The sequence below is a fragment of the Grampus griseus genome (assembly GCF_964374135.1).
Source record: "Grampus griseus genome assembly, chromosome: 13".
NCBI lineage: Eukaryota > Metazoa > Chordata > Mammalia > Artiodactyla > Delphinidae > Grampus > Grampus griseus.
Window position 1 is genome coordinate 30,810,786 of NC_139007.1, and position 14,158 is coordinate 30,824,943.

The 14,158-nt window shown below is 42.9% G+C and overlaps 1 protein-coding gene across 6 annotated transcripts in view; it reads right to left on the reverse strand.

Annotated features, from left to right (window-relative positions):
- The window catches only part of FAXC (failed axon connections homolog, metaxin like GST domain containing), a 94,900-nt gene that overhangs the window by 3,565 nt on the left and 77,177 nt on the right, over positions 1 to 14,158 (reverse strand). For 3 of the 6 annotated variants that reach the window (XR_014297615.1, XR_014297616.1, XR_014297617.1), the window contains 2 exons: positions 10,566 to 12,479; positions 9,812 to 9,879 (listed from right to left, as the gene is read on the reverse strand). Coding sequence is in view for 1 of the 6 variants with exons in the window: in XM_082668881.1 (XP_082525007.1) it covers positions 12,190 to 12,479 (290 nt within the window). In the remaining 5 variants the exon portion in view is untranslated. Of the gene's footprint in view, positions 1 to 4,481; positions 5,234 to 6,930; positions 7,014 to 9,811; positions 9,880 to 10,417; positions 12,480 to 14,158 lie in introns of those variants that run through there. The other 3 variants (XR_014297614.1, XR_014297613.1, XM_082668881.1) reach the window with 3 other exon arrangements.

Below are 14,158 nucleotides of genomic sequence, written 5' to 3' on the forward strand. Positions count from 1 at the left end.
TATATGTGTTAGCATACGGTATTTGTTTTTCTCTTTCTGACTTACTTCACTCTGTATGACAGACTCTAGGTGCATCCACCTCCCTACAAATAACTCAATTTCCCTTCTTTTTATGGCTGAGTAATATTCCATTGCATATATGTGCCACATCTTCTTTATCCATTCATCTGTCGATGGACACTTAGGTTAAAGCTGGACTCCAACTCACTCTCTTCATTTAAACCACAGCTCTGCCGATCACCTGGCAGAGACTAGAGAAAGTTACTTAACCTCTCTCTGCCTTGGTTTCCTCATCTGTAAACTAGAGATGGTGATGATGGTGATGACGAGGATGAAGGTGTGGTGATGAGGATAATGATGAATGACAGAACCTCACAGGGTTGTGGTGAACAGCAAATGAGTAAGTAGAAGTAGGCTGCTAAGAACACAGCGCTTGGTACACAGGAATTAATATGGTGCTAATTAATTAATTAGCTATTATTAATATTAATATAGTATAATAATTATATATTACATTATAATTATATTGTTAGAGTTGATATGAACATTATCAATATTAATTAATTAGCTATTACTATTTGATTTGTTAAAAAAACTCCTCTAGCGCTTGAGAATCAGCAAAGCAGGAGGTGGAATCAGTGTTGGCAGAGAAGTGGTTTTTAGCCTCAGGGAAGGATAAAAGGAGATTTGAGCCAGAAGCTGTCTTAAAGATCAACCTGTAAGATCCTCATTTTGTAAACGAAGATGGTAAGTGATGCGGTCCGGGTGTTACTGACTCTAACAGTATCTCAAAGATATACATTATGCAAATGCAAGGTGCCAATAATTTTGATTCTCTCTCCAGCCCGTTTGCTTCAGCCATCCCTTCGGGGGCTGTGTTTTCACTTTTACCCCTTCACAAGTTCCCGTCCTGCATCTCCTACTGGTTCCTCAAATTCGAGGTGGCTAACACCAAACGCTGCTTTTCCCTCAAATCAGTTCCCCCTCCTCCATCTTTCCCATATCTGGCAGCAGCAGCATCACGAACCCAATCTCCCAGCGTTACCTTCCCCCGGGGCTCCCCACATCCGGGGCTCTCAGTGTGTCCTTGTGCATGGTGGCTGCTCTCCCCACACCCACATTTCCCCTCCCTGTCCTCATTTCCCACCCATAACTTCTTTCTGAGCCACTGAGATCAGGTCCAGCTGCTCTGCTGCAGCCTCTTCTCTGACTGGTCCTGCATCCAGGCTGTCATTAGTGAATCTTATTTAAATATTCTTTCCTCACATTAGTCCCCTGCTCAGAAACCCTCCTTACCGCCCAAGGGATGACTTTCCAAACAGTCTGGCCCCGAGTCCTTCCTCCCCACTTACCCCCCTTCCCATTTTTGTGCCACCGGTGAATCGGGACAATTGACACCCCTGAGCAGCCCATAAAATTTCTGCTCTTTTCCTTGGAATGCACCAGCTAAAGCTGGAGGAGCCTCGTGAGGGTGGAGAAGCAGCAGCCGGGCTTCCACACAATAAATCCGAGGACACAGTAGGGTTGGGAAGAGGCCCGGGGCTGCTGTCTCCCACACTCAGACCTTTCCTCAAGTCTCCTCCCTTTCAAGGCTGCCTGGGATGCTGTTTTAATCAGGGTTTTCCTGGATACGTGCGGAGCACGAGTTACCCAGTGTGCTCCCCCAGGCCAAACACCCAGGGAGGTAAACTCCAGCCCTGATGGTCCCTCACCCGGAGATGACCCCCATGTCTTCACAATAAGAACACCATCACTGAAACCGACCAGGTACCTCTTAGCCACACAGGGCAGCAATGCAGTCATTCCCGTGAGGAAGGAATCTGGTTCTCTTTCCTCTTTGTTTTCCAAAGTCCCCTTTCATCCGGAGGATAAGCTACTTTAACCTTGGCAGAGTTTAAAAGTCTGTTGCTAATGAGTACCAGCCCAGCTGGGCAGCGTTTAATGGGTGCTGACAGTGGCACCATCTACAAAAACACAGGTAGCCCCTGAGAGAACAGGAGGCCGAGCATGCTGTCTCTGCCCTAAAAGGAAAGAAGGACAAAAATGTGGAAAATGGCTTCATGCAATATTCGGTACAACTGTTCACAAAGTATTTCTCTTAACACTTCTGGGAACACTGCGCGTTGGAAGGGCAAGCAACCCCCTTCCTCCTGAAAGCAAGGAGAATGAAGCTTCCGTAAAGGTACAGACACCAAGCTTGAGGGTAAGACCTCACACATGTTCTAGAAGTAGATATACAGTAGATTTGCCCCAAAGCATTTCCAGTCGGCATCTGTGTTATTAACAAGCAGAGCTGAATAGTTAGGATTTATAGGTCAAGAGAGAAAGCAGTTCTAAAAGGATAAAAACCAAACCATTATCTCTAGAATGTGGGATTAGGGGGTTCTCTCATTTGTTACTTAATAGATATCCCCATATTTGGGGGAGTTTGGGATTTGGGGATTTTAATGTAATTTGCTCTACATGGTAAGAAGCTAACATTTGAATAATAGTTGGTCAAATTTGTAGATCAGATTTCAAACATCCCGGATGTCTCTACCCATCCTGAAATGCCCACAGGCCCAGCTATCCTTCGCGGTTCCTTGCCAGGCACATGTGTGTGAAACAGTAATAAGATTTGTGTTTCTAAAACCTCGCTGTGAATCTCTGATCCCAATACATATGACTTGAGCATCTCAGCCACGTTGTCCTAATTTACCTCCCCAAGCCTCTTTCCTCATCTGCAAAATGGGAATCAGAATTACTTCACTGAACAGTTGGGAAAACTAATTGAGACATATTTATATAGAAGGAAAATTGGTCTATCATCAGGCCCAGACGCCACAGTAGAGGTTCACACGTGTTCCAGTCTCTCTACCTATTTTTATTCTCTCTGCCAGTGGACATCAGTCCTTACAGGGCTCCGACGGGAACACTGGACATGAAACAAAGGCAGGAGAGTAAAGACAATGTCATCCAGAGACCTGTTTTTCTACTTAAAAAACATTCATTTAAAATTCTATCAGAAAGTCATAATGCCTAAAAAATTCATTACCTCTGTTCTAATTATACAAGAGCCTTACAACTAAAATATTCTCCCAATCATCTGAGACCACCACTTAACAGTATATTAGATGCAAAAATCTCAGATTTTCCCCATGGGTGTAAAGTTTAAACATTCAAATTTGCGAAAGAGAAGTGAATTGGAATAAAGACATTCACAGCCAGCTATTTCATATCCATTAGTTATCATTTACACATCAAATACGTACAGCATCAAGACCAAATATACAGAATTTCCACACTTATATACAGTAATCAACATAGTGCACAATTCCAATCTATCTTACAGTCAAGTGTACAAGTTTAAATATGGCTTTATAAACTACTAACAATAACTGCTAAAGTAACTCATAGGTCCAGAAATAAACACCTCTACGTCGAGGCCCTCGTTCAGCAAGATGCTATTCATTGTGTTCGCAAAACAGATGGGGCAGGTAAATGTTTTCCAGGCAGTGTCCACCCATCAGCCCCCTAGCAGCTGAAATGTGGGTTTGAATCACACCAACATTGGTCCTTCCTATCTCAGATATCTGAAAATAAATCTGTACATCTTCCACACGTTTGGAGACACAGGGTAATAAACAAATAGAAGAAAGGGCGCGGGGTGGGGGGAGGGGAAGCTGGGACAAAGTGAGAGTGGCATGGACATATGTACACTACCAGATGTAAAATAGATAGCTAGTGGGAAGCAGCTGCATAGCACAGAGAGGTCAGCTCGGTGCTTTGCGACCACCTAGAGGGGTGGGATAGGGAGGGTGGGAGGGAGACGCAAGAAGGAGGGGATGTGGGGATATACGTATGCATATGGCTGATTCACTTTGTTGTACAGCAGAAACTAAGTATTGTGAAGCAATTATACTCCAATAAAGATCTATTAAAAGAAAGAAGGAAAGAAAAAAGACACATAATCAGTGAGATGATGATTACCAGGAATTATCAAAACTTGCTTTTCAGATTCAGAAATTCTCAGGTATTAGAGCCAGCATCTGCATTAATGGGGATTTTTCCCCTCCTTTCTTTTCTTGTTTTGCTTAAATCGGTGTCCTGGGAAATCTTGCAGGAATTGACAAGACGTTCTAGATCAAGTGGTCCCAAAAACAGAATTTAAAAGAGCTCTTGTAAACGTCATATCTAATTATTCACTCTTTTCTTCTCCTAACCAAAAATGCCTGTTTTAAGAATGAATGAATGGGGAATTCCCTGGAGGTCCAGTGGTTAGGACTCCACGCTTCCACTGCAGGGGCCACGGGTTCCATCCCTGGTCAGGGAACTAAGATCCCGCATGCTGTGCGGCATGGCCAAAAAAAAAAAAAAAAAAAAAAAAGATTGAATGAATAAATGAATAACCTTGACCTAAAATCATGCGTCCATGCCTATTTTACATCCATTTTCCCACCAACGTTACCAACTGCCACATTCTGGGTGCTACGCCTAAGCCTTCCTGGCCCCATACTCTAAACTCTATTGAGTAGAGACTATTCTTTGTAAATTTCTATGTTTGCTATGGTTTTTAATGTATATAACATATCCGTAGAGCAGTGTGTGTGTGTTTATAAATAAATAAGCTGCAGGGCATGCTCAGATAGTTTTACTGATGAGGTCAGTGGCACAAAGGTTTGGAGCCCACTGCCTATATAGGGATCCTTTGGGGTGTCTCTAAACATTTAAAGGTCTTCTATAAAACGAATATACAAATATACTCTGTACATTTTCTATCATAAAATGGCAACTATATGCCACAAACACTTCTGAGAGACTAGAAGGAAGTTCCGGAATCAAAGGAGTGAACACACTGGGACCACTCCTCCAGTTCCCAGGCCCAGCCTCAGGCGGGGCAAACCGGGAGAACAAGCCAGAAACCAGGACAAAGATGAACAGGATATTCACAGACAATCCTTCCCTACAGACTGCATTTGTTTCTGATTTAAACCCGTAGTCCCTTGGATGGTTTTAGTAAGATGCCACCACCCAGAAAACGTTCAGTGTGCCTGACACATCTCTAACACAGCCACACCTCGTGGTTGCTTGAAGCCCCAGTATCTGTTCATCATTCCTTCTCTCCTCCCACTCAGTGAAATTCAAATACCACCAGATGAAGGACTCGGACCCTCATCTTTTCAATCACCACCATCGAGGAACCGTCACCCTCATCAACGGTGGAGTTGTCAGACACTCAGCAGGATACAGATGGCTGGGAAAAAAACATGTTTACAATAAGCATGATCCTGTGAGACTGATCACTTGAGGTAAAATTCCCCACCCCCACCCGCCCCGGTACGCGGGCCTCTCACTATTGCGGCCCCTCCCGTTGCAGAGCACAGGCTCTGGACACGCAGGCCCAGCAGCCATGGCTCACAGGCCCAGCCACTCCGCAGCATGTGGGATCTTCCCGGACCGGGGCACGAACCCGTGTCCCCTGCATCGGCAGGCGGACTCTCAACCACTGTGCCACCAGGGAAGCCCGAGGTAAAATCATCTTGACAGAAGTAACACAAACATGTTGCCCCTACTGAAGCAGAGATCCCTCCAAAAGTTATCTTTAGTCTTATTGCTGCAAAAAATTTCAGATATAATTTGTTAAAGGTAAAAATACAATCATTTGGACATCGTTGATGTTTTAATAAGCCAAATGTGATCTCTTGTTGGGGGCTAGAAGCAGATATGAGAGAACACTTCCAATTCTGAACAACTATTAAAGAGAAAAGTCCATAGATTGTCGTATTTCTTTAAGGGAGGGAGGTAGTAAATACCCAAAGCATTACTCTTTTCTAGCCTCCAATTATATCACATTCCCTCTGCTATCTGTTTAGCCACTGCTGATTAACTTGACAATTCAGGAGCTAAATCCTATTGTTTTTAAAGCCATGGGGTTAACTTTTCTTTTTTTAATGCTAAAGAAGGTTTAAATTTTACAGATAAATAAAAGTTACTCTATTCTAGAGCTAAAAGTAAAACAGAAAAAAAAGCGGGGGTGGGGGGTGGGGGGGGAAGGATGCTTGCCAATGGATGGGGGGAAGGAGGTGAATTGGTCATATTTAGTAATACTACTTTTCATAAAATGAAATATCATCACAAATATATATTGCTCTATAGTTAGTGAATTGTTTCAAAATATTTAAAGCTGTAATTAGGAACAACAGCAATTGAAAAATATTCAAGAAGGCCATCAAGTTAATTGCTGAAATTATTTGTGTACTGAACACCAGAAGTACTGTACTAATCTTTTGCTCTAGATAACTTGTTTCCCCACGGAAATAATCAAGAGTGCTGGTGCTGGCTGGACCACATTCCTAAGTTGTCTTATTATTGCAATGGTCCCCTTTACTGTCTACAAATTTGACAATTAGGGGCAATAATCCTCTTGAACGCTGAGACCATCCTAATGGTCTAGCCAGCAGCAGAAGCTTCAGAGAAGCTTTGGTCTGGGGGCAAGTTCCTTGCTTTGGCAAGAGCCAGAATGGTTGAGAAGGTCACACTGTTAGCCCCAAAACAGTGAATTGCTTCCCTTTACGCTATTTTTCATATTCTCTGTAACCTTCTCAAAGGTGCAAGGCCAATGTGCTGCTGGTTCCAGTTACCTTAAAGACTAAAGAATATTAAATATCTTTAAGATATTCTTTAAAGTCAGGGACTAAAAACCTAAATTTCTGGTAAGAAATTTAAATGAGGAAAGCCTCACATCCATTTGCATTTACTCCTGGCACTAGCAAGGGTTTTGCCGGCCAGAGGAGGGGTCCCATCCACCAAGGGGTCCTTTTGAACTTTGCAAGTTGCATCCAGACCACCAGAAGCAAGTGAAGGAAGGTCAAGCCGTCGATCCCGGACCTGTTAGAAATGGGTTGCCAGAGTTCAGCATTTAGACTCAAGAAGTATTTGTCATTGATGTACCTTCATCAGTCTGTGTTCATCTTAAACAGCACTACATATAAAGGAGAACAAAGGATCCTGGGTCATACGAAAGGAGCTTTGCCCTGAAAACAAAAAGGAAGAAGGGGGGGCGCGGGTCAGGAGAAAGGAGAAGAGGAAGGAAAAGAAGAAGAGGAAGAACCTGAGTTGTTCCCTATCAACAAAAGGCACCATCCTTTTATTGAAAATACACTCAACTGTTCTAAGAATTAATTAATTGCTTAATTAATGCAGAACAACCTGATTGTGTCGAACTTTTTCCTGTAAGGAAAAATACAGCGTCTTCTCTCCCACCTTAAGCCCAGGTCGGCCAGCAGAAGTGGTGGGTTTCAGGGCTGAAGGGAAGCTCCCCTGGCCCTGAATTGATTTGGCGAAATCAACTTTTTGGGTGGTCGGAAGGGAGATGACAATGACGATGACAACGAAACCCTGTCACTTTCAAAATGCCACACTTGTCAAAACAAAGATATTTTCTCAACTAATGTGAGAGGCCTTATCCTCCTCCCCTGTCACTCAGCACACTCTCCGCGGGGATAATGACAGAGATCACTTTTGCTTGCACATCCCATTCCAATTTGTCTCCTGTCTGGCTGTGATAAAAGCAAGCAAGAACAAACACTAAACAACAGTGACTTTTTTTTTTTTTTTTTTTGCAGTACGCAGGCCTCTCACTGTTGTGGCCTCTCCCGTTACGGAGCACAGGCTCCGGACGCGCAGGCTCAGCGGCCATGGCTCACGGGCCCAGCCGCTCCGCGGCATGTGGGATCTTCCCGGACCGGGGCACAAACTCGTGTCCCCTGCATCGGCAGGCGGACTCTCAACCACTGCGCCACCAGGGAAGCCACAACAGTGACTTTTAAAGACTCTTTAGAAGAAGGTTTCTTCACCTGCAGTCCATGAACCCCCTAAGGAATCCACGGATAATGTCAAGATGTCTCTAAATCTCCTGAACTTACATGTAAAATTTCATATATCTGCATATACGTATTTTTCTTGGACTAGGGCATAGGACTTGAATCAGATTATCAATGGAGACAAAAGAATTAAAAACCATTACTTTCTAGTGTACGGCCCACTTTCTGGGCATACCTTTCCCATGCAGCCTTCAGGGAAGGAAATGATGGGAGCTGTGTTTCTAGAGGAAGGGGAGATTATAATGAGCTGAGACCTCTTCTTGCAGAACTGACCAAGTTGGGCCTTGTGAGGTGCATACGACTTGCGCCAGTGGAGAGGAAGGGCAGGCATTTCAGGAGAGGGCTGGCATGAGCACAGGTACATGAGGCATGTCTAGGCAATGGCAAATGGCCCAGCTTGGATGCCCTGGACGGACCACGTGGAGGAGCCCCAGGAAACAAGGTGAAGAAAGAGGTGAGAACACCAGGCTCTAAGGAATACTTCAGCCTGGAGCAATACGGTGCCCTATTAGAGCTTTTTAGAAATATTAATCTAGTGGTGATGAGTGGAATGGATCAGGGAAGTGGCTAAGCACGTAAAAGAGGCTAACACAGAAGCTTAGGTAAAAGAGAATACCCTAAAACCAGGGTGCCATGTCTGTTCTGTTCACCACTGTATCTATATCCAGTGTGGATCCCGGGGCCAGGCACCGGGTAGGTGGCTATCAACTCACCAGTGAGTAACTAAATATCCAGTGAGAGACCATATGGGCATGGATTCCTTAAAAGATATAATCCGAGAATGAAGAGTCTTGGTGACTTGGACATCCTCTGGGTATCATTCACTGAGCCCAGCAGCGCCTTGCACAGAGTAGATACCGAAGAAAGATCCTTTGAATTGGCCTAGACCAGGCTGAAGACATACAGGGGACAAGAGTGGAGAATTCCAAGCACTGTCAGAGAGAGACTAGGGATGTGCTGGTTCTATGAACATGGAGTGACCTCTTGGGGAGGTGGGTTTTAAAAAGAACCCAAGTCAAGGTGATGTAATGGGAAGAACCCTGTAAAAGGCAAGGTGAAAGACCTCCGTTCCGGGCCTGTCCTCCAAATAAATATGGCTTTCCAGAGTGAATCCACGACCCAGCTATCCATTTCTATAAGTCTATACTTTCTCTCAAATAACCTAGGCAAGACTCCCATGGCTATAACCCTTAACGCTTCCTTTCCTTGAACCCTAGTTGTTTCACAAACACATATCCTCATACCTCAGTGCACACAGGCAGGGCTCACGTGAGGACCAGACTGCAGTTCTGATTCAAGTCCAGTTGCTCTAAGTTTGTGATCAGTCATCTGGGTAGCATGTGGCCTTGGTAGTGTCACTATTCACAACTCATGAGTGTTACAACAAGAAATGGGAACCTCTGACAATATCGTTTACTTCTGTGTACATTTAAATCATCCTTGTATCTACTCTGGCTTATGCAGGGCAAAGCGTGATGCCGCTCCTTCATCCTGATGAGTGGAGACAGGGGTGGGGTGAGGCAAAGGGAAGTGGAGAGAAGGGCAGAATTTAATTTTACAGTGAGAGGTAAGAAAAAGAACAGGTAGCCCATGGGTCTTCTGTCCATCCAAAAGCATCTATTACCATTAAAAATCACATTTCCTTAAGTTACCTTCCAGTAAAAAAGAAATACAGAACTTGAACAAGTAAGCCAGATGACCAAAATATCCCCTAATTTCTTATTTTTCTTATAAGTAGCACCTGTTCATCAACTTGGAGAACACTTCAAACCTGGATAGCTTTAGAATGAAGCAGAAAATTAAAGCCTCCCAATCAAGAGTGCATCAGTCACCCACTCCACAGTGGGTTTTGTCTTGGTCATTTTGTTTCCATAGCCAACTTTGGGAAAGTAAAACCTGGGTCTACTCTAGGGTTCCTAATCAAGTTACCCATACAAAATGCTGAATACCCGGTCATGAGCTGTCAGGGAGTACCCAGGACTCCAGCAACGTCCATTCAAGTCCCTGCGGGAGGCTCCTGAAAAGAAGGAATGAAGGTCTTACAACTTCACTTTGAATGTTGGCTCTCCATGGACTTGCCCTCCAAGTAACACACAATAAAAAGTATCTGTGACTTCTACACACTCATAACTTAATCATTCATGGCTTGAAGATACAGCACACTTGGTGCTATACAGGAAGAATAAACTGTAGACAAAATTTCAAACACAACTCTTTCCAGCTGAGGGTGGGGAAAGGGGAACTCAGTCTTTGTGGAGATTGGTCCACAGTTTACCTGTTCACTACATTCACATTTTCAGGCCAGGAGCTTCCCTGTCACACAGAACTACCACCAGCTGGCCTTGCAACACACTAAGCTAGAGAGAGGAGAGGTGAACAGTCCAAATGATGCTGGAAACAAAACAGGCTTAACCATTCATACATCCTCCAACACATTCTTATTAGTCATCAAACAGTCCTCTCAAAAGATGAAGGGCTTTAATAAGATATTAACAACTGAGTTTTCTGTGGAATAAAAGTGTCTAGCTTAGGGTATTTCAGCGTTTCTTCCCAGTTACATATGCCCTACCCTGTTGCTTAAATGGTAAATAACCTCAAAAACTCTCCCCCTTTTACTTCTTTGTGAATCCAAAGCATTTTAGGACTATTTTGTCAAAACCATATTCAAAGAGAGTCTTTTTCAAGTAAAGTACGTGAACTTACCAGAAGACGCTGTCTTTTAAGAAGTTCCTCTTTAACCCCTTAAGGAATAACCCTTCCCCAGTCAGTTGTGGTCAGAAGCCCAAATCCACAGCCATCACCCTAGGATCTTCAACCCATATTTCACTAGAAAATGTTCTAAGTCAACGAAAACTATGTCTTCAGAGATGGAGTGCCTCAGTCAACACAGTAACCGCAAGAGTTCAGGGGCTCTATGGGGAGGGAGAGAGAGGATGGGGAGGGGAGGAAAAATCCTTAAGAAACATTAAGATTTTCCTCAGCGTTGCCTTCCCCTCGCCGGACAATGGCTGAGAACACCAGAAAAGTTGCGTTAATAAAACTGCATAGGGTCCACACTGCACAAAGTGCTCTGCTACCCGTTACAATGATCCTCTTCCTACTTCATCTTTCCAATACATCTTGCAAGGTTTGTTTTCAAAAAAGACATTACAAGTTGGCGAGCTTCTGCTTACAAAAATCAGTCAAATCCTTTCCCTTTCACCACTATTAAATCCATCCTATTCCTGAGCTTTATTCCCCCAAGTAAACCAAACGTAGGCAACTTAACACTCCAGAATCAACAAAGGACAAGGTACCAGTGTGCGTTCAGGCAACGAAAGAAAGGCTTCTCTGCAAACGTACAGTAGCTGTTTGTAGCTGTTGATGATCTGTAGAAACATTTCCAAGGTTCTTTGAACAAAAGATTTCGATTCAAGCAAGGTCACAAAGAGGATGATGACAGAGTCCTAACTGTGCCTTGGTGTGTGTTCCATTGGCTCCGCTTGGGCGAGTGACTGTGGCCGCTGTTGCCTAGATGTGGAATTCCTTTGCCCTCCAATCTCCACACACACGAAGCACGTTAAAGAATAAAATGTGTTTATGTCACACCTCTTCCGAGAGGTTTAAAGCGCCGTATGTTACCACATGAATCCTCACAACACCCCTGTGAGGTAGGTAGGTGGGGACTATTGTTACCCCCACTTTACAGGTGAGGGAAATGAGGCACACAAGAATTAAGGGACTTGCCCAGAATCACACAGCTAGCCACTGGCAGGGCGTAGGATAAAACTCATACTGGCTAGCACCTAGCACAGTGCTTTGCACGTAGTAGGTGTTCACTGAATATCTATGGATTTTATTTGACTTATATCTCAACATACAATATACACACAGGAAATAACAAGCAGCCACCATAGAACATTTATCTCCTACATTCCTTCTGACGACATCTCTCCTGACTTTGAACCCTGCTGGATGAAGGATGTTCAAGAATCCATCTTGCACCTAAGCCCTCGGGTTGCAGGGGATTGATGTACACACCATCTGTGGACAACCTGCTCTTGCACCTGCTCTACCACATCATCTTAGTTTTCTAATGAAAACAAAAGTGGGTTTCAGGAACCATGCTGACTTTTTCTTCTGCCTGTTTGTTTTAAATGGAGCCATCGGAATGGTTCTGTGTCTTGTTTGTACAAAAAAGAAATAAGGCTGCTCTAGTCCAGTTAGCTTGTGAGAACTGTGTCAAGCACGAAGATCTCCTCCCAGCTCGGATGGACTTCTACCTGGGAAACTGGACTGACCCCAGGGAATGGCAGCTCCAACAGAGGAGGGTCAGCAGGGCTGAATGTCACTTGCACTGTTCATGGTCTGTGTAGTCATCCAAGTCCACATCAGAATCAAAGAGCGAGTGTCCAGTGAAATCCGTGTCTGGGGTTCTGGAAAAACTGTTCTCTGCTCCCTCATCTTCAAAGGTCTCTGTCCTTGAGTAAGAGCTGAAATCCAGCAGGGGCGTATGCGTTTTGCTGCCTTCACAGCTCTCCTCGGACTCATAGATGGTGTTGTCATCATCATGGTGCCACTCAGGCCAGAATTTCCTCCTTATCCTCTCACAGTACATGGCAAGATTGATCAGCTCACCTGCAGGGTGGTGAGGAAAGCGAGGGTTAGTTCTCAAAGGCAACAATCTACCAGCCACTTGGCTTTCTGGGAAACTTAGAAGGATGGGGTAGAGTAGGCATTAACCATGTTTTTCCACAGAGGCACTGTCAAAATGTTTAGATTTTTATACACAGAAGGAGAAAGGTGAGTGGGAAGAGTTAAATTCAGTGAATGGGCTGAATGAAATTTCCGAGTGAGTCTGATGGTGGTGAGAAGAGAGGAGGTAGCTTATCCAGAATGGCGGCTAAACTACCATCATTTGGCTTTGTGAAGTATTTTATCATTTTATGTTTGCATATCAAGAGAACTAGTGCTTCGACTGGTTCATATCTAAATTAATTTATAGCCCATGAAAACACACCAACTGTTAGTTGGATTAAGTCAGCCAGAAGTGATCCTTCATTCCACAAATATTTGTAGTGTCATTATGGGCTGGTCAGTACGCCAACTAGTTGAAAAAAATTAGGTTAGGATGGAAATTTTGCCCTGAATCATCCATAAAACAGGTAACTCAGAATTGTCTTTATGGACGAGCATGCCTGTAAACATATTTCGTAAAACAGAGATTTTTTTATTTTTTAAATAAAATTCAACAGTGCACCCACGATTGGGTTCGTTGGGCTTGGTCGTTGGTCTACTTCTCTTTCCTGTGAATCAAAGGAACATTTTCGTTAAGTTGATAAAATTGTCCAGACATTCATCTGAAATACGGCACGGTATGTGGCTTTCATTTCCTAATTCCAAATGAAAAATGTAGAAAGAGGGTGAGTTTTTGCTTTTGATCCACCAGATGGCAACACTCCTCATAAGTATATAATTTGTCACTGTCTCTTATAGGACTTTATTGCCCTAAGAATATTCTCTGGATGTTTATTTTTTTTAAAGTTATATAAACATTCACTTGTTGTGTAGGTAGTCCATGTTTTATTGCAGGAAATTAGAAAATACAGATAAGCAAAAAATAAAAGAATTACCAATAATCCCATTTGCCATAACATTTTCATTTAAACTCTTCCTGAAATTTACATATTTATATATGCATTTACATATATTTACATTTGCTATACAGCATTTACTATATATTCTGTTTCCTATGCTACTTTCTTCACTTAGCAACATATAATGTAAACCTTTTAATTTCACTCCATGACCACCTTGATAATTGCATAGTACTTCATTATACAGATGTACCACAGTTTCATTTTGTTTTTTCCAATCCCCTATTACAGCCATTTAGGCTGTTTCTATATCAACAGCTCTAGTGGTTATAGCCTGTAACTACTCTATTTTATTTTCTACCAGAGAAAATAATATATGCTCATTTTGGAAAATTAGAAGTCTGTATATAGAAATGGTATAAATATACATAATACATATATATATATATATAAAGAAGAAAACAAAAGCACCTATAATCTCACCAATCCAAGGTAATCACAATTAACATTTTGGTGTGATTTCTTTCAGTATTTTTTTCTATTTATTTATTGTCATTATTATCATTACCTGTCATTTCCTGTAACATTATAACCATTTTCCCACTAAAATTTTTCAAAACTTGATTGCTGTTCTGCTTAAATACATCCATTACAAAACATAATAAGGCAAATCCCCCCGCTTCATGGATCCTGTAAACCAGTGGATTTGTATTGGTTCCA